Source organism: Trifolium pratense, linkage group LG4 (genome assembly GCF_020283565.1).
Source record: "Trifolium pratense cultivar HEN17-A07 linkage group LG4, ARS_RC_1.1, whole genome shotgun sequence".
NCBI classification, from domain to species: domain Eukaryota; kingdom Viridiplantae; phylum Streptophyta; class Magnoliopsida; order Fabales; family Fabaceae; genus Trifolium; species Trifolium pratense.
The window spans coordinates 32,079,029-32,102,852 of NC_060062.1; the positions used below are offsets into that span (position 1 = coordinate 32,079,029).

Sequence of the window (23,824 nt, forward strand, 5' to 3'; positions counted from 1 at the left end):
ATAGCTGGTGCTTCACACTCTTCACACTCAGTAGCTTCATATTTGACTGGAATTGCACAGTTGATGGGTTCGGCATCTTCTACCGGATCTTGTTTACGTAAGCCAAGTACAACCTCCCTCGACTTTTTTGGAAGCTCGTGATCATCATCCATATCTACACATAACACATTTATATCTTGTTATTATGAATAACACAAATAGGCATTCCATTATGAATTGTTAGATTAAATGCTCACTTGTATCAATGTGAATAGCTGGTGCTTCACACTCAGTAGCTTCATATTTGACTGGATTTGCACAGTTGATGGGTTCGGCATCTTCTACCGGATCTTGTTTACGTAAGCCAAGTACAACCTCCCTCGAATTTTTTGGAAGCTCGTGATCATCATCCATATCTACACATAACACATTTATATCTTGTTATTATGAATAACACAAATAGGCATTCCATTATGAATTGTTAGATTAATGTGGAAATAAAAAATGATCATATAAAATAGTACAGTAGCTGCAAATTTGAAAATTCAAACTCCCAGTCATTCGGAAAACACGTTCCGACCGTTTTTGAGGTTTGTTCGGAAAACGTTTTCCGAGCGATTTTGTCAGAAAAGGGTTACGAATGACAGTCTACATATAGCATGGATATAAAAAAAAACAACGGTTCAAACTAAAATTTAGCTGGATTTGGAGCCTCCACGAGTATTGAAACGTCTAGGCAAGGTTGCAATCTTGATTTTGAGCCAAAATTCGAAGGAAACAAAATTTTTGTTGGGTGAGAGTTTTAGATGGAGTGATTAGGTGAATGAGAGAAAGCTGTAACGTTCTGGTATAAAACCCAGTCGTTCGGAAAACGTTTTCCGAAAAAAGAGCGAGCGGAAAACGTTTTCCGAACAAAAAAAAATTCGAGTCGTAGTCCCCGAAGTCAACATTGCAGGGGCAATTTTGGAAGTTTGGGGGGTGCGCGAGAAAATGGGTGGGTGCGAAGAGAAATTTTCCAAAACTCATGTCACCAATTAGGTACTCTAAATTAATGTAGCAGCTGATCCAATAAGATATTTTCTCTCCCCACCCCCCACGTTTCTTTTATACCCCCCTTAAGTAAGGTCTACAGAGTCGTGGGAAGCCTAAAGAGAAAATACCATCCAATAAATAACAGCCTCAAGAATTTTTGGCCCTTTGCTAGAAATTTGATTTGAAATAAGATGATAGCATCTCATTCAAAGTCAAAATTGGCTGCTCTCAGTCATAATTGTACTTCCAAAACTTTGTGTGTAAGAATTTTTAATAACATAGGAGTACTGTGTAAGGGAGAACATGACACTCATACTCATCCAAATTCAGAGGTCGCTGATGCATACAAAGGTATGGAGATTTGTTGGGTTTGCTTCAGCTGTTGTTGGACTTGTTTGTTATGCTCTAAGCTCTTCCTTCAACCATCTATTTGGAAACTGGACTTTGTTGAAGATAATTCTTTACACTGTTTTCAGTTTCATTATCTGCCTTGTGATTTTGTATACAAATATATGGAGCCACTCGAGAAGTCTTCGGTTCAAAGCTCATACAGCGTTTTTGGTATTGACAATCACCTCTGTCTATTCCTTTTACTTCGATAAAGTGATGAATGGAAAACCAGATGTATATAGCTTAATTTCATGTGCTGCCTTTGCTATCATGTCGCTGAGTTTGTCGCGGCAAACTCAGAGCGGATTCGAAGTGGATCTTCTTTACTTTTTTCTCGGATGTCTAATTGTGTTACTCATGAAGGTTAGATTGCAGTTATTCATTCTTGGAGCAGGTTTAAGTTATTCCCTTATCATTCTTCGTTCTTTCGTTTCTTCTACACAAGATATTGTATACTCTGAACTAGAACATGAAAGTTCAGTAATTATTGAAGTCAATTCGCTGCAACAACTAGCCAGTACTGATATTCCTAGTACAATAGAACAACTAAGGTCTTATCTTAACACTCTCCAGCAGAAAAATTTGAATCTTGTGGATATACTGTTGAAGCATGTGAATGAATATGGTGACTCTGAATTGATGTCGTTCGGCCCCAACTTCATGATCAATGAGTTGCAGCCAGAATTGATCAACTACCTTCATGAAACCGCAAAGTTGATGGTTCGCGCTGGATTTGAGGAAGAGTTTTCTAAGGTATACATCAATTGTAGAAGGAAGTGTTTGGAGGAGTGCCTAATAAATAGATTATTTGGCTTGCAGAAGATTAACCTCAAGAATGAACATCGACAGGTGAGATATGTAGATACTGTGATTAAAAGGTGGATCACAGCATCCGAAATTGCTCTTAAGATTCTATTTCCTTTCGAACAACGACTCTGTGATCATGTCTTTTCAGGTTTCACCTCCTCCGCTACTCGTTGTTTCACCGAGGTTTTCCACGGAACAACATTTCAGCTTCTGAATTTCGCTGATGAAGTTGCTCATGGAAGCCCTTCAATTTGGCGTTTATTCAAAATGCTCGCAATCTTTGAGACATTGCATTATCTGATACCGAAATTCCAGTTGTGTCCTGATTCGTTGGTGAACGAAGCAGCAGTTACAGTCCAAAACAGATTAGGCATAGCAATCAGTGAACTTTTCGTGAAACTGAACTATCTTATTTTTCGTGTCCCAGCAGCTAAGAAAGTTGCTCCGTCTGATGGCCGAGTTCATCCAATGACGGTCCAGATAATTAGTTACCTTGCTTCTGCTTGTAGGTCTCGTCATACACTAGAACAAATTTTGCAGGAATATCCCAAGGTGAATAATGGAGTAGTAGTGAAAGTTTCTTTTATAGCACACATGCAGTGGATATTGGATATACTAGAGAAAAGATTGAAAGCCAAGTCTAAAGACTACAAAAACCCTGCTTTGGGCTATCTTTTCATGATGAATAACAGGAGTCACATAGAAGCTATAATTACAAGTTGGGATTTGGAAACCATTTTCGGCGATGATTGGTTCAAAAAATATCAAGCAAAAATACAACAAGACTTTGATCTTTATCAAAGAAACTCATGGAACAAGGTGTTGGAGTTTTTGAAGTTGGACAACAATGACTTTGTGGCACCCGATGATAATGTTACGTCAGAGTTATTGAAAGAGAAGCTAAAACTGTTCAACAAGCATTTTGATGAGATGTATAGAGTTCAGTCTACTTGGTCTGTTTATGATAAGAAGCTGAAAGAAGAAATAATAATATCAGTGGGAAATACTTTGTTGCCTGTATATGGAATCTTCATTGGGAGGTTCCGGGATTGTTTTGGTGTTCATGCTAATGAATATATTGAATATGGAATGTTTGAGATTCAAGATCGACTCAACAATTTGTTTCTGGGAAAAAGATAGACGAATCATCAAAATTTAGATGAACCATTTGGTTGAGTTTTCCGGTATGTTTCCTCCACTGAAGTAATCAAATTTGAGACATGTTAAACAATAAATATAGATACTTTGTAGTGTATGATTAGTGATAATGATTAAGAATATTATGTATTTGGATCCTCTGCCGCGACTGCACTGTAGAGGCTATTTATATAGTCTCTACGGTGGTTTCACCGTGCAAAAACTAGGTATGTGAGTGTGTATATATATTTCAAAATTAGGAAATATAGGAAAGAGGTGAATTGAAATTCTGTGGTTTGTTGAAGTATAATTTGTATCATTATTAGCAAGCAGTTAAGTTTGTACATGCTATATCGAGGTTATACATTAATGGTAAATTATAAATGTCTATTTCTTTACAAGAATTTTATATCTATACAAGTTTTTTTTAATAAAATTTTGTGAACATATCTAATTCGTTTCACATTTTGGATTTCAAAAATTTCCTGCACGTACATATCTGTGTCATATCGCACCCGTATCTGGGCTTCATAAGGTGTAGTAGGCTTTTGCTACCACATACATGTTATTTTTCTCGTTTTTAATATCTTTTAGCATGTTAGATAATGGTTATGGTTTGAGGTGTCAACATAGTTGAAATTTTTCTCTCTATAGTGATGCGATAGCATGTCAAATAGTCATTTATCGAAAATTTGGCACACTTATGTTATGTGTCCTACATTACATTTTCATTTAGCATGTGTTTAGAATTCATTTGATTCAAGTTGTCACTATGTGCTCGGGGTAAAGCTACACATTGAAACTTCAACCAGACATGCTATCAAATTCAACTGTAGTTCTAAATACACTATCAAATAGAGTTCTCTAAACGTACTCACTTCGTTATATTGTCTGTCATTTAATGTTTTTGCACATTATTTAAAGTAAAATAATTGGTTGAGTGAAACTATTTTACAAAATTATATTTAAAATTGTGAGTGATGCATGAAATATATTTTTTTGGTAAACTCAGACATCTCTAGTGGAAACTGAGATCTATGTATGGAGTTGACTTCTTCCGATATATCTTTTCCCATATGCAATGGTCATGGATTGAATCCTAGACCTACTCATCAAGGGGCCGAAATATCTACCACTTGTATCATATTATTTTTAAGGGAAAAATTACAAAAAATAGACTAATGGTGCCTATCAAGGCCTGATGAATTGAGTCAATATTTGTAGAAAGTGAAAGCATTAGTAAGTGAAAGCATCACCAACATGATAGCTCTGTCATTTATTATCTAAAGATCCAGAGTAATAAGCTAAACAATATATACTATATTCTTTATAAGTTGTTGTGCATTTAATTTGAAGTTTGAACCATTCAGATAAGCTTGTGAAAATGTTTGCAATGTATTATAAGAGTTCAGATTGCAGGCAAATTATATTAATAGTATATGGTTGGCACGTTTTATATAGCTCATTGCATGATGATGATTTACAACTATATTGTTTAACAGTAACCTCATATTAGTGTTCAGCATTACTACACGAAGAAATCAATGTCCCCTCGATTAAATATACAGACACAAAGAAATTATGTTACTAACATAAATATATAAAAGCACGTTGTAACCATTTAGAGAAATGAAAAGCCAGTCAAGGAAGGAATTAGTTGCAGCAATATCAACATAGATCCCTTTTTTTTAAAAGCATCTAACAGGTTTAGTTTCTCAGATCCAAATTTCAAGATCAGTTATAGAATATTCCAGTTAAGTTATGTTGATCTGAGTGTAAGATGAATTTGGTTTACATAGCAGTCGCAGTAACAGTTGTGATCATGTCACTGTCAGTGTCTTTGATACTACGGAGAAATATATCTTCGTAACAAATATTTTAAACTATGAAAGTATAATTAGTGAACCGATATAATAACGGTGTTTACCATTATTTAGTTTAGTCTACTTTCAAGTTTCAACTTACATAGTTTGACATGATGACTGGTGCAGATATTGACATACTTTACTATGATGTGTTACTTCTTGAGTAAATTGAAGCCAATTCTAACATGTAAAGTTAAAAGTAAAACTTGAAAGCAAGCAATACTAATAATTTTGATTGTAGATGCAACAGAAACATACAAGCCAGATAGTAATACAAATAAAACTTAATATTCTTGTAATGAAAATCAATTACAACTCTCACATTTAAAACAGATACCATAACAAATTCATGGTTCTGTTTTGAACTTAGAATTATTCTCAACAATCAACATATTTAGATAACTTATAAATATAAAAATTGGCACAACTCAATATTAAACAATTAATCAATCTTTAATCCTTCTTATCCATCCATCCATCCATCAATGTAATAGTATTCAATAATTGTTGACTTTTCTGCAATTGCACCTTATGTCACCCTTTCTCCCAGTAAGAGGCTTCAAGTTTCCCATCTTAATCATAGAAACTCCAAAATCTTTAGCAAAAGCATAAGAATTTTTACTATATAGCTTCACATATCTATCACTTTGAGAACCATCACCTTTGTAAAGCTCTTGATCAGAATGAAGTAGACCCTTTTTGTACAACAAACCTTTATAGTATGTTGTGTCAACTTTTGTAGGAGTAGAATCAAACGGTGCTAAGTTGGTGTCGCCACCAATTCGAGGACATGTAGTGTTGCGTAAATTGGCCGCGAAATTATTGTCAATGTTAGTGTCATTGAAGATTCTGTCCCTAAATGAACTGCATTTGGCAAATCCAATTGTGTGAGCACCAGATAGAACAACTAAGTCTTTAAGGTTAAGTCCATGAGATTTAAAACTTGTGATGAGTTGTGACAAGTTGAAAAATGGTGGTGGAAGATTTGCATTTGCTGCAGCCCAACTTGCATTTCTTGCATCTCTTCTTCCTAGTAACACTTGGTACCAATATTGGTTTCCACCAAGCTGTTAATACAAGCAAAATTTGTTAGTTGATAATAGAATTGACGTTGTTGCAACTCTTTGCAGAGACCTCAAAATCTTTTATACTGCGATTACGAACTACAGTTTAAAACGTTGTTTAGAAGTGCAAAATATCGGAAAGACTTACTATGGTTACAGAATCTCTAGCTGCTATAGCTAAAATATCTGCACATGATACAACATCGCGTTTGCAAGCTTTGGTAACGGTGGCTTTAATTTGATCAACAACCTCAAAACCTCTAATTGAATTATTATTTGGAAATGCAGTCTTCTCACCCAGGAAGGTAGGGGTATCATCCAGTAGAACTGATGCATCACACCCCTGTAGTTTCATAGAGTTCAAATATTAATTAAACTATAATTACATAAATGATTCATAAGTAATTAGGAATTAATGTAGGACATGAATATATGGTGCAACCTATAATTGAAATAATTAAGTTATGTTTGCATAAACAACTTAGTTAAGTGCTAATAGCATAAGTGCCTATCAATTAAGTGTTTATATACAAGTTATTTTTATAACCAAAAAATAAAATAAAATTATTTTCATAGTTAAGTTATAAGCTACTTTCATAAACTATCCTTTTGAAGACTTACAGAAATAAGTTGAAAACAACTTGTAAACATGTCATAATTAGTTTTTTCCATATAAACTCACCCAGTCTTATATAAATTCTTTCTAGTAGATAAACTCAAATAAACAAATTTGAACATACTATAAGCTTGGAATTAATATATAAATACAAATCTTGAATAAAAATGGACCACTATTTTACCTTACAAAATTATCATTTATTTATTCATAGCTATTTTTCATGTCTAATGATAAAAAAAGTTGAAGTGCCCTGCATGAGTACAACATGAATCCAACTACTATTCTTGCAAACTTGCACCATCGACATCTAATTATTTGACATAATAGTGGCATGTTAGACATAGTTTGAATTATAATGTGGAAAACTAATTAAGCAACGATGAATCTAGATTCTGTCTCGCACATGTAACTCGGTTGGTCAGCTAAAAGACATCGAAAGGGTTCAAAGTCAGAAAACTAACATAAACACTAACTTCTTGACGAGTAAATCTCGACTCTATCTTTTTACACTAAAAATGTATAATAAATTTATTGGATTAATTACTTACATTAACAAAGCAATCATGAAAATGCAAACGTAGTAATGATGCTCCAATGCGTGGTTCGCGATAAATTGCTTGCTTAACAAGTGACTTTATGATTGGCAATGCCTTAGGACAAACTCTATCATAATAATTAGGAGTGAGCTTTGCTAGTGTAGGGCTCAAAATTGTTGCTAAAGTGACCATAAAAATCACAAGATAAAATTGGATACGAGAACCCATTTTTCTATGCTTGTAGGAAGCTTAAATTAAATTTGAACTAAGATATGTTTTGTGAATCTAGCTATTGAGGGAGGATTTATATAGAATGAAAATTTAGCAACATTTATTTTTTTAATGAATGAAATATAGCAACTAGGCCACAAAGTTAATTATTTGCTTGTCAACTTATAATTAATATAATGTTTGGATCATAATATTGTACCAGCAACAACTTATATGTGCTCGCCTGTTTGGGGTTGACCCCAAAAATTCTATAAGAATTGCTCAAACATTGCACCTTTTGTACCATTGGATATAGAAATGACATATATGAAGATATATGCATATTGGTTATGTTTGGCAAAATAGCTTAGTTAATTAACTATCAGTGTCAAAAAAAAAAGCTTAGTTAATTAGCTTATAGTAGACAAATATATTATAGTGAATAACTTGTAAATCAGTTGATAGTTAGTATCTAACTCAAGATAATTAATTAATCTCTACAATTGTAGGTAGAGATATCATCTAATTTTTTTTTTAATGCAAAAACAAGTATATAATTTGAAATTTTAAGATCTTCTTTCGCAAGTTAGCATTTTATATTCTTCCTGCACAATTAATTAATCAATTTATAATTACAACTTGAATAAATATTTCTAAAGATGTAAGACCTGTTTGTTTCAGCTTTAAAAAAATGAATTTTTTCTTTGTAATTTTGAAAATAAATTTTGTAAAATTGTTTTTTAAAATATTACAAGTTTTTTTATATTCGTTTTTTCTAAATTAAAACATTAATTTTTATATCATATAACATACATTATTGAAGATCAAAACATAGTCAAAATAACAATTTTTTCAAAAAGTTGTATTTCAAAAATGATTTTTACGAAAATCTATTTGAAATAGCTTCAAAATTAAGCGATTTTTTAAAATTTTGTTATCCAAAAACAATTTTATTAAAATGATGAAATATCTAAAATAACATTTTAAGAATAACTATTCAAACCAAATTTTCATTTAAAACTTTTATAAAAAATTTCTTTCTAAAATTTTTTTACACAAAATTATTTAACTCTATAAAATTTATTTTTAAAAAGAGCCAAAACAAATAGGCCTGTAGTTGGAGATTGAGATATGCATATACACACGTAATCCGGTAGTAGCATGAAAAGAACCTTGGTAGAAATAAATTACTTTCAGACCATCTCTTCCTTGAGCGTAAACTAGGTTCGTCTATACAACAGTAAAATCTAAATAAATGGTAAATTATGTCTAACAATTTTAAAGCTGCTGCATACTCGTAAGAGAGATCGAACCCAAGACATTGATTAAGTTAGAAGAAATTTGTTGCTATCTCATCTAAGCATTTTTGGGTGCAAACATTTGTTTTTTTGTCATGTTAACACACGCTTTTAAGAAAATATAAAAAGGCATTATTAACATATATAATTTTATTCGTAAAAAAAAAAATATAATTTTAATTACCTCAAGAAAATAATTTAATTAACTTCAAATTAGCGTATACATTTCTAATTCTTCTTTTAATTATATATATATATTGAGTTGAAAAAGAAGAATGAAATGCAAAGTAGTTGATGGACAACTGCTGCGAATGTGCTCCCGACTTATTTCGGTTCATTTGCCCCTCTCTAAGTAAAGGTAAAGTCTCCTTCTTTTCTTGTAGGGATTCTTTCTTTGTGTTGTAAGTCTTGTATCGAGTGGATTGGGGTCGTAATTAAGTTTAATAATTTTATCGTTTCAAAAATAAAATAAATTTTGACAATTTTTTAAATTGATCTTTATGTAAATTTTGATCTTCCTATTTTGAAAATTTTTGACATTTAGTCTCTCCCTTCAAGTGTCATTTCATTTAAAAAATGTGTCATGCCAACAAAATTGAAGAATAAATAAAAAGGGAACCAAATATCTGAATTTTCAAAATACGAAGAACAAAAATGCGCAAATAAGGACAAATTGCTTATTTTTCAAAACTACTCAAACTTTCAAAATTATAAAGGTTTTTTCTAATCTACCCCTTCATGATTTGAGGGATTTATCCATCGACCAATGATAATAAGCCATTTGAAAATCAACATATTCAAATTCAAAAGTTTGTTACAAGTTAATTGTGAGTCCCACATGCAAATCCACTTATGTTGCTTGTTTTATTGGTTGATGTGTAAATACCCTACCAATTATAAAACGCCAAGGCTGACCACGACGCATATGCGCATTGCCATGAGCCGCCCTTGTATGCCAAGTCCAAAGAAAATGGCAGCTAGCTTCCCACACGCAATCCCAACTCACTTCCATCTCTATACCAAGATCTTATTGAAGATTCATATTTATGCAATCTCCTAAATTCACAACATAGAAAGAATCTCTAACTTCACCTTTTACCAAACCCCTTTAGTTAGAGGGCAATCATGCAATACATATATACATGGATCACCAATACACATTTCCTATCACAATTCTCATCACCCCAAATAAAAGCTTGTGAAACTTTTTGAATCTCATTCAGACAAACTTTAGGAATAGCTTGTCATCATGGGATATATTGGAATAGCCTTTATAAAAAAATTAAAAAGCGTAACTCTACCTCCTAAGAACATTTGCTTTGCCTTCCATGGCGACAATTTAGTCTTCACTTGATTACTCAAATAAGTATAATCCAAACGTCTTTGCACTCTCCCCACAAGAGAAACTCGAAGATGCTTCTTAAAAGAAGACGTCTCACTACAACAAAACTCTACATTTTCGACAAAATATTTTGTAGGAACGGTGCCTAAATTCGTAGGAATTGTAGCATTTTCGACGAACAGGTTGGTAGGTATAAAGCTTACTATGCCTGCAACATTACCGACAAATTTCGTAGGAAAGTTATTTGTGTCAGCAGCAGCCTGAATCAACGTGAGTCAGCACATTACCTACCAAATTTTCGTAGGAATCGTATTTGTGTCAGCCACATCTTTGGTCTGCATGTGTCAGAACATTACTACAAAAATTTCGTAGGTACTGTTTTTGATATTTAAAAAAAAATAAAAAATTGCTATTTCAGCAAAATTTAAATAAAATATTTTAATTCTAAATGAAAAAATTGAATTAGAATAAATTTTTAAAAACTGCGCCAAAACGAAAATTCAAATTTTTTTAAAACAATTTGAATTTTGGATTCCCACCAAAATTTGTCAAAATTAATTTATATAAAAGGACAAATTAAAAAAAAAATATTTTTAGAGAAATATACATGATATTATAATCAAAGTTGAATACAAGAGGTATAACATCGCTAAAAGCATCCACAATGGAGCTCTCCATTTTTTGGTACTTAATTGGACCTCACGTGTACACATCACTCATTTATAATTTTTTAATAGTAGTACCTAATAAGTACTTAATCTCTCCAACCCAACAATTCTTAAAAAGTTTTAAATAGGTCCCACCAATAACACATCTAACCAATAACTCAACATCATTATAAATGTGTCCCACAAAAAATGATATAGGTACAAGTCTAATTTTAGAACTAGTACCTATTAGGTACTATTTTGATTTTGCTCCAATGAGAGTACCTATTAGGTACTAAGACTTAAAAAAAATAAGAACCACCATTGGAGATGGTCTAAGAGTACAAAAGAGCATGAAAGAAACTAAACAAAATGAATAACAAGTTTTAAACTAAAACAACCAGGAAAAAAATGCATTGCCAAAGCTTCTAACAACCACACACCACTACACTCAAAGCCAACATCCCTTTAAACACCCTCCGCTAGAAGGCAACTGGACAGTATAGCAGCAAAATCAGGAATTTGACAGTTTGCAGCACAAAATCAGCAATTGGATAGTTAGCAACAAAAACCAGAAGGCAATTGATAGTACAAAATCAGAAAACCAGAAGGCAATTGACAATATAGCAGCAAAAACCAGAATCCTGTAAACACCCAGCAGCCAGGAAACCATGCCACAAAGCACAAAACACAGCCAAAAGTCGAAACAGGTAGCACCACACCACGTCGCTGTAAATTATAACGCGTAAGAATTCTAATTTGCGCTTGTGTCTTCGTTATTAGAATTAGTTGAGCCCTCATGAGGATCAGTTCATCAATTGCAGCATTCCTGGACGAAGAAGCTAACATTTCCTTTAACGCGCTCATTTCTCTTCTTTGCTCCTCCATCATTTGATGCCGCTCTTCATCTTGTTGGGCCCGCCTGTTTAGCTCCTCTTTTTGTGCCTGCAACTCCTGAGTCAATCTTTGAATTTCTGCTTGCGCTGCAGGGGACAATGCTACAGGACGAGACCTTTCTTCAGGTGTAGGAATATGGACGAGGTTTTCATGTCTCACGTTGGGGCTAACTTCCCAACACCATATTTGGTGTGCTTCGTCGCGGGTCCAGTTACCTCCAGCCAAATCTCTTGTCAGATGGTACCGGGTATTTCATCATGGTTGGAATACTCGGGATGTTTTTCCAGAAATTTATCAATGTGGTTATCATATGACCTTTGTATACATACATAATAAATAATTAATAAAGTCAAATAAAAATTAGTGAATAAAATTATTAGAAAATAATTCAAAAAAATATTAATCTACAAGTTCACCTGAGTAGTCTCATACCGCAAATCCACATAGGCACTCGTGCTCTTCCTTGTGTGAGTTTCTTTGTGGACGTGAGAGATGTCTATGTTGGGACCCTTCTCTTTTATTAGTTTTACACAAAAGCAAAATAATCAATTATAAATTACGATTTTTTTTTTTAAAAGCAAAAAATTTATTAGAGAGAAAATAGCACAAGGAGTGCATAGCATAACTTTACATGAATAAGTACGTCTGATACAAGAGCTCAACAAGAAATTCCAAAACCCAAAACTAAAAAAGAACGCTATTAAGCACAAGAAGTGCATAACAGGTAAAAAGGATACAAACAAAAAGCCAACCAAACATAAACGAGTACATCAAAAACATAGGAAAAGCAAAAGCAGCAGGAGCAGAACTGCAGAACACACAGACAGAAAGAAAAAACTAGGAAAACAAAATAGGATCAGTGCAGCCACGACAAATTACACACCCAATCCAGCAGCTTCAAAACACCAGACCCAGGACTGAACAACCAACGCAAACACAGAGAGAAGGACCGCCGGTGCGATAAAGGAAGGCTAGGCCTATCTAAAAGGAAAGTCTCAAATTACTATGAGCACTAAACTCATAACTAGGCGGCATTTTCTCTTCTTTGCAGCAAACAAATTTCCATCATAGCACACACAATATCAATTTAAACACAACAATCAAAGTAGATTACATGATTCCCAACAATAAAAGTTCAGTTGCAAAAACAATTGTATTTTATCTCAAATATTTACAATTTCAAACCAATACTACTAATTCTTCAATATTTATATGTTCACTAAAAAACTAACATAAGTTTGGCATTAATCAGGCTTTGTAAGCTAAGTAACAATAGAGCTTGACATTGGTCAATTTTACAAAATTATTAATACACATTTTACGTTTAAAAGAATCCAATCCAGCATCATAGCGACATAACTCTACCCATTTCACCACAAAAACAACATAAATAAAGCAGCTGATGTACAAAGTTTCACAGTGCAAACTTGAGAATCCCTCAAAAGTATCATGCACACACTGTCACTACACATCATATAACAACAGAAACAAAACCAGCAGCCGACCATTATAATTACTACTTGGGATCTTGCGTCATGCCACTAACCCGCTCTAAGGATATATGTTACGATAAATTAAATATAAACATATATATTAAAAAATATACAAATTAAATATATTTTACCAGTTGTTGAGCATGGCTGATGATGCTTACGGATCCCTGAGTATGCAAATTGCCCCGTTTGCTTGAATTTCTGTTACCTTTGTTTGCCTCGGAGCGTTTTTTAAAAGTCGGGTCATTTTCCCAATAATCTAACAATTTTTGCCAAACTTCTTCTCCAATCCAATTAGGCTGATATGGATGGCCTGGGGATCATGCTTTACTTTGTAAGCCTCTCTTGCACAAAACTAACCGTGTAATAATCTGATTGCAAAATGGATGTACATAAACACAAAATTAGAGAATGGTGGATAGATATAAAATTTAGAGAAGAAAATATGAGATTGAAAGGAAATGTAGAAGAAAAAATATGTAGTATATGAATGAATTGAAAATGTAGTATGAATGAATTATTATGACCGAGCTAGCATTGATTGTTTTTGGTTAGACACAGTTGGCGCAACATTGATGATATGCACCCCATTGATGATAAAAAACAAAACAGTTCCGACCGAATATTTTTGTAGGAAATGTTTCTAGAAATCCGCACCCCATGTGTCCGCTGCAATTTTTGTTTTTTTTTTTTTAAAATAAAAAGTTTTCGACGAAAACTTTTGTAGGAACCGTTCTTAGCTGTCAAAATTCAACGGTCAAACGCATTTCCGACGAAACTTTTGTAGGAAATGTTCTGCAACCTGCAGAAATACTCTGAAATGGTATTATATCATGACAAACCCAAATTTCGTAGAAAATGTTCGTCGGAAACGCACAATATTCTTGTAGTGATCTCTACCAACACACCCCTCACTTGAGAGCATACTTTTTTTTCGAAAACATGATGCTTATAGGTGCAATCAATATACTCAAAGTCGTTATATTGAACTGGTTGTTCAGAAACGATTGTTCAGCTGATATAAGTTGTGAATGGTGAGAGTGAGATGATTTCTTGGTCTTTATGGGGAAAAAGGTACGTGTATAAATGTTATCACTCCAATGCTCAAGTCAATGAGGTAAAAGAGAGTGTAAATTGGAAGCATAGATGTCATACCTAGGAATTGCTATATGAATGATTATATAGAAGAATATTAGAGTTTACAATATAGTGAGGTTCTCCATGTGTGTGAAGGATCTGCCATATATAACACATAGATTGTCATTTGCTTATGAGCACATTTTGGATATTAGGAGCATGAAGTCGTGCTCGTTTATTTATACCGTGGTCATTTATGCCATGTGCTGTTCTTATCTCATTATGATGGGCTTTGATGTGTATTGGACTTTAACCAGTCCAGAACACACTCATATATATTAAAAAGCTGTGTTATTTAAACACAAATTTGGTCAGCACGTATTTGACAACGTATAAATACAAGAGGAAATGAGTGTGCACGCAAATCTATAAAGAACATTATATTATTTAAAGGGGGCTGCTAATTTAGACCCAGTTGGGTCTAAATTAGCAAGGTGCACCTTTTGAGTTGGACAAAAATACCCTTTCTTTTTTTTAAAAAAAAAAAAAAAAAAACATATTGGCGCTGATCCAGTGTCGCGCGCCTACCGCAGGACCACCGTTACAGACCGTTGATTTCCATCAGACGGCCAAGAGATGATCTCATCATGGCTGTCGGATCAATCAGACAGTCCAGATCATCCATCTCCATGATAAGCCAGCGCGTGCACCACACTAGATTTGCGCCTGGAGAGAGAAAATTTCATTTTAAAAAAGCAGGACACGTGTCAACTGCTGGGTGGTTGGCGTGTTTTTTTTTTCATTTAATACTTTAAACTCAATTATTTCGTTGTAAATTAATTTTTTATTTTTTTATTTTTATACCAAAATTCATAATTTTTTTTTGTCTACAAATAGAGACTTGGTTCGTTTGATTTGGACACAAAAAAAAAAACTCAATTTTTCACTACCTTTAATTATCTTTATATAATACTGTGAAACCATTTAGCTGGTAGAATGGTTTCACAGTATAACTCTCTGAAACCATTTTACTGGTAGAATGGTTTCAGTGAGTAATTTCTTAATTGTTTGCTTCTGAAACCATTCTGAAACCATTTAGCTGGTACAATGGTTTCAGAGCGTTGTACTTTGAAACCATTTCACTGATAGAATGGTTTCAGGGGAGTTGATTTTTAATTGTTTGCTTCTGAAACCATTTTACTGCTAGAATGGTTTCACAATATAACTCTCTGACACCATTCTTCCAGCTAAATGGTTTCAGAAGCAAACAATAGTTTTTAATTACCGTTTTATCTCATTTAATTAACGAAAAATAGTTTCAGGTCTCAAAAAATTTCATAAAATATACCAAAAGTTCCAGAATATTATCTAATATTTTATTAGAAACAAATAAAAACACAATTGGTTTCAGAGTACAAATCTATGAAATTATTATTATTATTTGTTAAATGGTTTTAAATAATCAGCGGAATTTGTGAAAATAATTTCATGACTTGAACTAGGGAGAGTGAGGTACACAAGAGGGTTCTAAATAATTCATAGTACTTTACATAAAATTTTGGAAATTTTTTATGGAATTATAATATTTTTAATTACCTTTTTACTCATTTAATTAGCTAAAAATAGTTTCGGGTCTCCAAAAATTTCATACAATATACGAAAATTTCCAGAATATTATCTACTATTTTATTATGAAAAAAAAAAAAAAAATAGAGCCTCCCTGAGGCCGCACGCGCCCCCACGCGCCTCCGGTGAGAGTGGGCGTGGGCGACGCGCACTGTTCATCGTCCCTCCCACCCGTTTTATGCAGAAACGGGTCGTGCGACCCGGTTTTTGACCCGGTTCGATCTCCCTCAATACTCAACGAAACTCGACGTTCCTTATATGGATTTTGATCGTTTTTCAATTTTACAAAGGTTTCCGGTATTATTTTTTGAAATCGGCGTTCGATTCGCACGTAAAATGAGGTCGAAATTTGGAAGAAATTTAAAAAATGTAATAGTTGTTCTATTGTTTCAAAAAAAAAAAAAAGGTATTTTTATGATGCAAATTACATACATGCCCCAGTTGCTCTATTGTTTCAAAAAAAAAAAAATGGGTATTTTTGTCCAACTCAAAAGGTGCACCTTGCTAACTTAGACCTAACTAGGGTCTAAGTTAGAAAACCCCTTATTTAAAAATAAAAAGGTGTATATTTGTTTGGTTTGTGTCTAGAATTTGTATTGATATATCATTTCTCTATATTAAAAAATGTTTATATAATACAAATAAATACCTTAATTATTAAATCAATTATAAACAAATATGAACAGAATAAAGCTAACAAAGAAGGGTACCCACCGGATAAAAAAAGAACAAAGAAAAAAAGACTCCATAACAATTCATGATTCTATTTTGATTTTGAACTTAAAATTCTTATTCTCAACAATCAACATACTTAGATAACTTATAAATATAAAAATTCGCACACCATTATATTAAACAATTACTGAATCATAATCCTTCTTATCCATTCATCACTGTAATAGTATTCAATAGTTGTTGACTTTTCTGCAATTGCACCTTATCTCACCCTTTCTCCCAGTAAGAGGCTTCAAATTACCCATCTTAATCATAGAAACTCCAAAATCTTTAGCAAAAGTATAAGGATTTTTACTATATAGCTTCACATATCTATCACTTTGAGAACCATCACCTTTGTAAAGTTCTTGATCAGAATGAAGTAAACCCTTTTTGTACAACAAACTCTTATAGTATGTTGTATCAACTTTTGCAGGAGTAGAATCAAACGGTGCTAAGTTGTTGTCGCCTCCAATTTGAGGACATGTTTTACGTAAATTGGCCGCGAAATAGTTGTCAATGTTTGTGTCATTGTAGATTCTGTCCCTAAATGTACTGCATTTGGCAAGTCCTATTGTGTGACCACCAGATAGAACAACTAAATCTTTAAGGTTAAGTCCATGAGATTGGAAATTTGTGATGAGTTGTGAGAAGTTGAAAAATGGCGGTGGAAGATTTGCATTTGCTGCATCTTTGCTTGCAGTTCTTGCATCTCTTCTTCCTAGTAAAACTTGGTACCAATATTGGTTACCACCAAGCTGTTAATATAAGCGAAATTTGTTAGAGACCTCAAAATCTTTTATACTGCAATACGAACTGCAATTTAAAACCATGTTCAGAAGTGCAAAATATTTGAAAGACTTACTATGGCTACAGAATCTCTAGCTGCTATAGCTAAAATATCTGCACACGATACAACATCGCGCTTGCATGCTTTGGTAACGGCGGCTTTAATTTGATCTACAACCTCAAAACCTCTTAACGAATTGAAATTTGGTAATGCAGTCTTCTCACCCACGAAGGTGGGGGTGTCATCTAGCAGAACTGATGCATCACATCCCTTGTCACAGAATTTAGATATTAATTATACTATACATAAATGATATGTAATTGTGATATGAATATGGTGCAACGTACTATAATTGAACTCATATAATTAATAAGTTGAAAATTATAATAAATTTCGGTTGGTTAGTTCATATACTGACTTCAAATGAGCCCCACAAATGGCAAGTGAAATTAGACCCTTTGGATTAACCGGTCCTTACATCGGATATCGAGTTTAAAAAAAGGTTTGAAATTATGAAGAAATAAAAATCTTGAAAAAAAGATCAATATTTTAGTATGTTGCAAAATTATCATTTATTTATAGTCATTGTTGTATTTTTGTGTGTAATGATAAAAAAGTTCAAGTCTCCTGCATGATTACAACATGAACCCAACTATTATTCTAGTAAACTTGCACCATTGTTAGACATAAAAATATCAATAGTGTAGAACAAAATATTTGATATGACAAATAAATTTACAAACCTTTGGATTTGTTTTTTAATGAATGGATTATGAATGAATATGTCTAATGATACGAAAAATGATAGTTACAATACCATAGAAGTTTTTATTTTTTTATTTTTTTTTATTTTATTTTTATTTTATTTTAATGACAATACCATAAAAGTTGAATTATCAATGAAAACATAAAAATAAAAAACATGAAGTTCTAAGAATTAGAGACGCAAAAACTAACCCAACTTTTCCGTCATTAATTAATTTTTTTTAGTGGTATATATCGTATATTTTATTTTTACATGTTTGAATTATAATGTAGAAAACTAAGCAACAATAAATCTGGACTATATATGTCTCATAAGTCATAATATAACTCATATAAGTTGGTTAGTGAGTTAAAGAACATCGAAAGATTCAGAGTTCAAACTAAAAACCTTGAAAATAAATGACTACCAATTTATTGGAGTAACATATTAAAAAAAAAAATCATGACTACCAATTTAATGACATTTGGAAATGTATAATGAATTTATGCAATTAACTTACATTAACAAAACAATCATGAAAATGCAAACGTAGCAATGAAGCTCCAATGCGTGGCTCACGAAAAATTGCTTCCTTAACAACTGACCTTATGATTGGTAATGCCTTAGGGCAAACTCTATCATAATAATTAGAGGTCAGCTTTGCTAGTGTAGGACTCAAAATTGTTGCAAAAATGACCATAAAAAGCATAAGATAATATTGGATACGAGAATCCATTTTCCTATGCTTGTATGAGACTTAAATTTATGATAAGATGTTGTTTTGTGAATATCTAGCTATTGAGGAAGGATTTATATAGAATGAAAATTTAGCAACATTTATTTTTTTTATGAATGAAATCTAGCAACTAGGCCACATAGTTAATTATTTATTTGTTAGAGTTGTCAACTTCTATAATATTTGAAGGCATGATTTTACCAACAAAATGTGCTCGCCTGCTAGGTACCGTTGACCTAAACAATTCTATAGGAATTGCTCAAACATTGCAACCTTTCGTACCATTGGATATAGATATAGAAATTATTAGGGTGTGAGTAAAGTATTATATGAGAAAATAATTTATATATAAAGATACAATTTTTGTTACAGAAAACTTATGAATTAACGTAAAGGTTTATTTATTTGCATAAAATATTTTCAAAAGCTAAAAAATAAGCCAAATTCAACCGAATTCTATATAGTACTCGATCGATCGTTTCTATATTTGCAGTTTGAAAAAATACCGGTTGTATCTAGGTCACTACCAATTATATATATATATATATATTGGTTTTTAGGTATTTGGCCCATTGGTCCGTCTTATCTAGTTCGTGGGTCAGTTTTGACATTAAGTGGTTTCAACTCCCTCCCCATCGCAGTTGTGGGGATCGAACTGTGGTCCTACCTATCAAGTTTAACGTCAATCACCACTAAATTAACAATTGGTAACCATTTTATATTCTTCTTGCGCAATTAATTAATCAAATTTATACTGTAAAAATTACAACTTGAATAAATATTCTAAAGATATAGAATGTTTCCAATGATGAGATCAATGGAAAATGTGTTAGGCATGAACAAATAAAAAAATATAGATGTAGCAATGTGAGTGAAAGCCTTTAGAGATATGCCTAAGTGGATGTAAGATGAATAATTTAAAAAGAACTTAAACTAAGATACGCGTAATCCAGTAGTAGCATGAAAAGAACCTTGATAGAATTAAATTACTTCAAGACCATAGATATCAGGCATTAACACGCTTTCAGAAATATAAAACAGGCATTAACACGCATATATAATTTTAATTAATTTTAAAAATTAGCGTATACATTTATTTTTGTTCTAATTATATATTGAGTTGAAAAATAATGAAGGGATATCTAAACTTGGAATACTTGTTGTACAAATAGTGATTGGAATGTGCTCCCAACTTCTCAACAAATGTAATGATGTTAATTTCTACATTTGTTTAATGGTGGATTCTAGGGTGAGGGCTCAATTAAGTCCCTCACCGGTGAGGCAGATAAAATACACCATCAGATTTGTTTAATGGTCGAGATTCATTAAAAATTAACATTAGAACATCTGCATATTCCCACACACAATCATGTGTATTCCTCTCTCTAATTTTGTAACTGTCTTCTCTCCCATGATACTTCAATGGTGAAATTTCACAAACTCCACCAAATTTTTCTCTATAATAAAAACCATATTTTCCCAAACTCTCTCAGTGGCATCTTATAATCAGTGAGTGAGAACTCATTTTCCCCAAACATTGACACCAAAAGAGAAACATGTTAGCATTTATTATTCTTCGAACTTAATTAAAGCAATTGTAATAAGTTGGGAAGCAATATTTATAAACTACCAATTCAATCAAACAATTGTAGTGTTTTTTTATATATGTAGCAAGTTGGTCACAGAAACTAAATTCCAACTTCGCATGGCCAAAAAGATCATTAAGAGTACCGTGTATGCAATGGAGATAGAGAAACATAGAAACTGAAAAAAAAAGTTCAAGTGATAGAGAGAAAGAAATTGGATCTAGTGTGGTGATGAAATATTAGATCAAGTAGATTCATTTGATCTAACGGTGAAATTAAATGGTACACCGGTGAAGGACTTGATAGAGCCCTCACCCTAGAATCCACCTTGTTTAATTAATTTATAATTTTTTTTTATTTAAATATTTAAAGGGTCTAGATGTATATATGTATTGCATTTTTCTTTAAGTGTTTTTTCACTTGAGAGGATCCTCATCCGTTAGATTTGTATTAGTTTTTTTGCGGGCTAGATTTGTGTTAGTTATTTGCAATAAACAACCGTAAGTTGTTGTTCGAAATGATTGCATCCAATTAATTTAGATTATCTCTTTCAATCTCCTTTACATTTTTCCTTCTCTCTTTCTAAATTTTAATCTCTCTCTTCAATAAAAAGGTCAAAATAATCATGAGTGAGATTAAGAGAGATCATAGAGAGGAATGAGAAAGATGTAGAGGAGAGTAAATGAGATGATCTAATTTTATGCAACATTTAGAAATTAGGAGTTTACAGATAAGAAATGTTCTACCAAAACAACAAAGAAAAGAAATTTTAGTTGAAGCCGTTTTAAGCATAATATGTCTAAATATTTTTTAAAGTTTTTAAATTGAAATGTATTTTAAATTCATATATATATATATATATAGAGGATGTATATTATGAGAATGATAAAGATATATGAGAATATGAGAATGAATTACAACCCTTAGATTTAAATGAAGGAGCAGGATTAGAATACCACTTAAATGAGTCATGTGCCACTGTGATGTGTCATTATTATTACTATTCACTTTCTCTCTCCTCAAAATTCTTCCTTCACGTAAAAACACTTTCTCTTCTTACCCGTTGTCTCTTTGCTTATGCCGCTCTTCTCCTCCTCTCCGCCTTCCACCGACGTCTCTGTTCCGGGAAACCTCCGCTGACCCATAAACTTCCTTCGCGTCCCTCTCGTCTCATCTTTCTCACCGCATCTTCTCATCTCATGAGCCCTCTCATCTTTCTCACTGCATCTCTCTCTGCGTCTCATGAATTTCTCTGCCCTCAAACCCTCTTGTTGTGAATCTCCCTTTGCGTTTAATATAATTTGAGTCGAGTCTCTGTGTTCAATTTGAGAATAATAATGTTATTAGTTTGTGTTTAATTCAATTAAGGGTTAGAGTTGGTGTTTAATTTGGGCAAAAATTGGTTGACAATTGAAAAGAATTAAGCCCAACAATATATTCAATAATTCAAATTCATGTTAAATTATGCGCGATATCTTCAAATTCATGTTAGAAACAAGCAACAGAATTTGTTCGACACTTAAAAACACACTGTTATGACCATATCAATTGTTAGGCTCAAGGAAATATGCTGAGAACTCTTCCGCAGCTTATTTCTATCAGCAAGGGTGTTATCTTAAGAGGAGCTTAATGTGACTAATCTCTTATTAGCATTTTGGCTCTGCATGTTTAACTCACCTGCTGTGTGTTTGGTGGATTCTCCATATAATCAAACAAAGTTGCAATTGAACCAATAATAAAAGAATAAAATGAAATTGCAAATAAATTGAAACATGAACCAATAACATTGTGGTACAAGTAGACCGGTTTTTTATTGTGATGGAAATGTTTTGGAGGCATGTTCTATTCTAAATTTGAAAGTGAAAGGACAGTAGTTTCAAAAGTGCATATGGCTGGTACAAATAAAGAAAAATTGTGGTACACTAACAAGGTACACTGATATTACTGATATGGTAACAAATGATCTATTTGCAATGATCTATATTACTGATATGGATTACAACTTACATCCATCCAACGCCCCCGACGACATATAACGCACGTCCCGTGCGTAGGAAGATTCAGATTTCTTTCTGATCCTGCCTTTGATGAGCAAAGAAGAATACTCTTATCTTATAGGGATGTATTGAGGCAATTCAATCAAACTTTTTCATTTAATATAAGATGATAATTACAATTTGTACAAAGATAGAGCTAATTCCCATTTACAATGTGAATCACTCTACAAATAGAGCTAACCCCCATTTACAATCTACATCTTCGACAAAATCAACGCAGTGCCAAGTTCTTTCATTTACAATGTGTAAGCATAGTGAATACAAACTAAGCACCAGTGAGCTTTGTCGCAGATTACAACTACATTAAACTAAGCATCAATTTCAGTTAGTCTTCGACAGAATTTCACGCTAGTCTTCGACACCAGTACCAATTTCATTTAACTGGTCTTGGACAGCAGTGCCTAGTTCATTTGCCAATTTCAGTTAGTCTTCGACAGAATTTCACGCTAGTCTTCGACACCAGTACCAATTTCATTTAACTGGTCTTGGACAGCAGTGCCTAGTTCATTTGCCAATTTCAGCAGTGCCTAGTTCAGTAGCAGTGCCTAGTTCATTTACACTTCAACTATTGCTACACCAGTACCTAAAGAACAAATTGTTTCAAATAAGCATTTTATCAAACATCTAGAGCACATTAAAAAAAAAAACAAATAGCTTCTATGTTAGTTGTAAGGTTAAATACCATAAAATCAAGGTATGAGGGACACAGATTTAATAAAACCCAATTATACAGAAAATCAAAGTATAAGAAGGATACAAAACAAGAATAAATCAAAAAGAAGAGAAGCAAAAAAAAACCTTGTTCCTGGTGTGGCGTTGATGTTCAAAAGAAGAATAGATCCAAACTCATGAAATTGAACAGAGAAGGAGGCGGTGATGTTCAAAACGAGAGATACGGGTGTGGCGTTGTGAGGTCCATCGGCGGCGAGTGGCGGCGAGCAGCGGCGTCGCGTTGACAAAGAGAGATCGAGAGAAATTTGATGAAGGAAGGAAGAGAGAGAGAAGCTCGTTTGTGAGAAAAGCGAGTCACGTGACTCACTTACAGTAGTCTTTTAATCCTACACCTTCGTGTTAATCTAATGGTCATAATTCATTCTCATATTCTCATATATCTTTGTCATTCTCATAATATACATTTATATATAAAGATTTGATTATGATTTATGCATTTATATTT

The 23,824-nt window shown here is 32.9% G+C and overlaps 3 protein-coding genes and 1 long non-coding RNA gene across 4 annotated transcripts; 1 reads left to right on the plus strand and 3 right to left on the minus strand.

Moving 5' to 3' along the window:
- Positions 1-1,143: 1,143 nt before the first annotated feature.
- Positions 1,144-3,746, plus strand: LOC123923391 (exocyst complex component EXO70B1-like). Its single transcript, XM_045976081.1, has one exon. The coding sequence runs from the start codon at positions 1,315-1,317 to the stop codon at positions 3,346-3,348; it is 2,034 nt and encodes a 677-aa protein (XP_045832037.1). The 5' UTR covers positions 1,144-1,314; the 3' UTR covers positions 3,349-3,746.
- A 1,730-nt stretch (positions 3,747-5,476) lies between these two features.
- Positions 5,477-7,683, minus strand: LOC123923596 (cationic peroxidase 1-like). The gene is made up of 3 exons (XM_045976287.1): positions 7,442-7,683; positions 6,423-6,617; positions 5,477-6,277 (listed from the first exon to the last, which is right to left on the minus strand). Exons 1-3 carry the CDS (start codon positions 7,655-7,657, stop codon positions 5,708-5,710), a joined length of 981 nt encoding a protein of 326 aa, XP_045832243.1. The 5' UTR covers positions 7,658-7,683; the 3' UTR covers positions 5,477-5,707.
- Positions 7,684-16,767: 9,084 nt separating this feature from the next.
- LOC123923394 (cationic peroxidase 1-like) lies at positions 16,768-19,054 on the minus strand. The gene is made up of 3 exons (XM_045976085.1): positions 18,789-19,054; positions 17,599-17,793; positions 16,768-17,491 (listed from the first exon to the last, which is right to left on the minus strand). Exons 1-3 carry the CDS (start codon positions 19,002-19,004, stop codon positions 16,925-16,927), a joined length of 978 nt encoding a protein of 325 aa, XP_045832041.1. The 5' UTR covers positions 19,005-19,054; the 3' UTR covers positions 16,768-16,924.
- Positions 19,055-22,715: 3,661 nt separating this feature from the next.
- LOC123923313 lies at positions 22,716-23,722 on the minus strand. The gene is made up of 2 exons (XR_006814344.1): positions 23,446-23,722; positions 22,716-23,230 (listed from the first exon to the last, which is right to left on the minus strand). It is a non-coding gene; the product is annotated as an uncharacterized LOC123923313 (long non-coding RNA).
- Between the last annotated feature and the right edge of the window lie 102 nt (positions 23,723-23,824).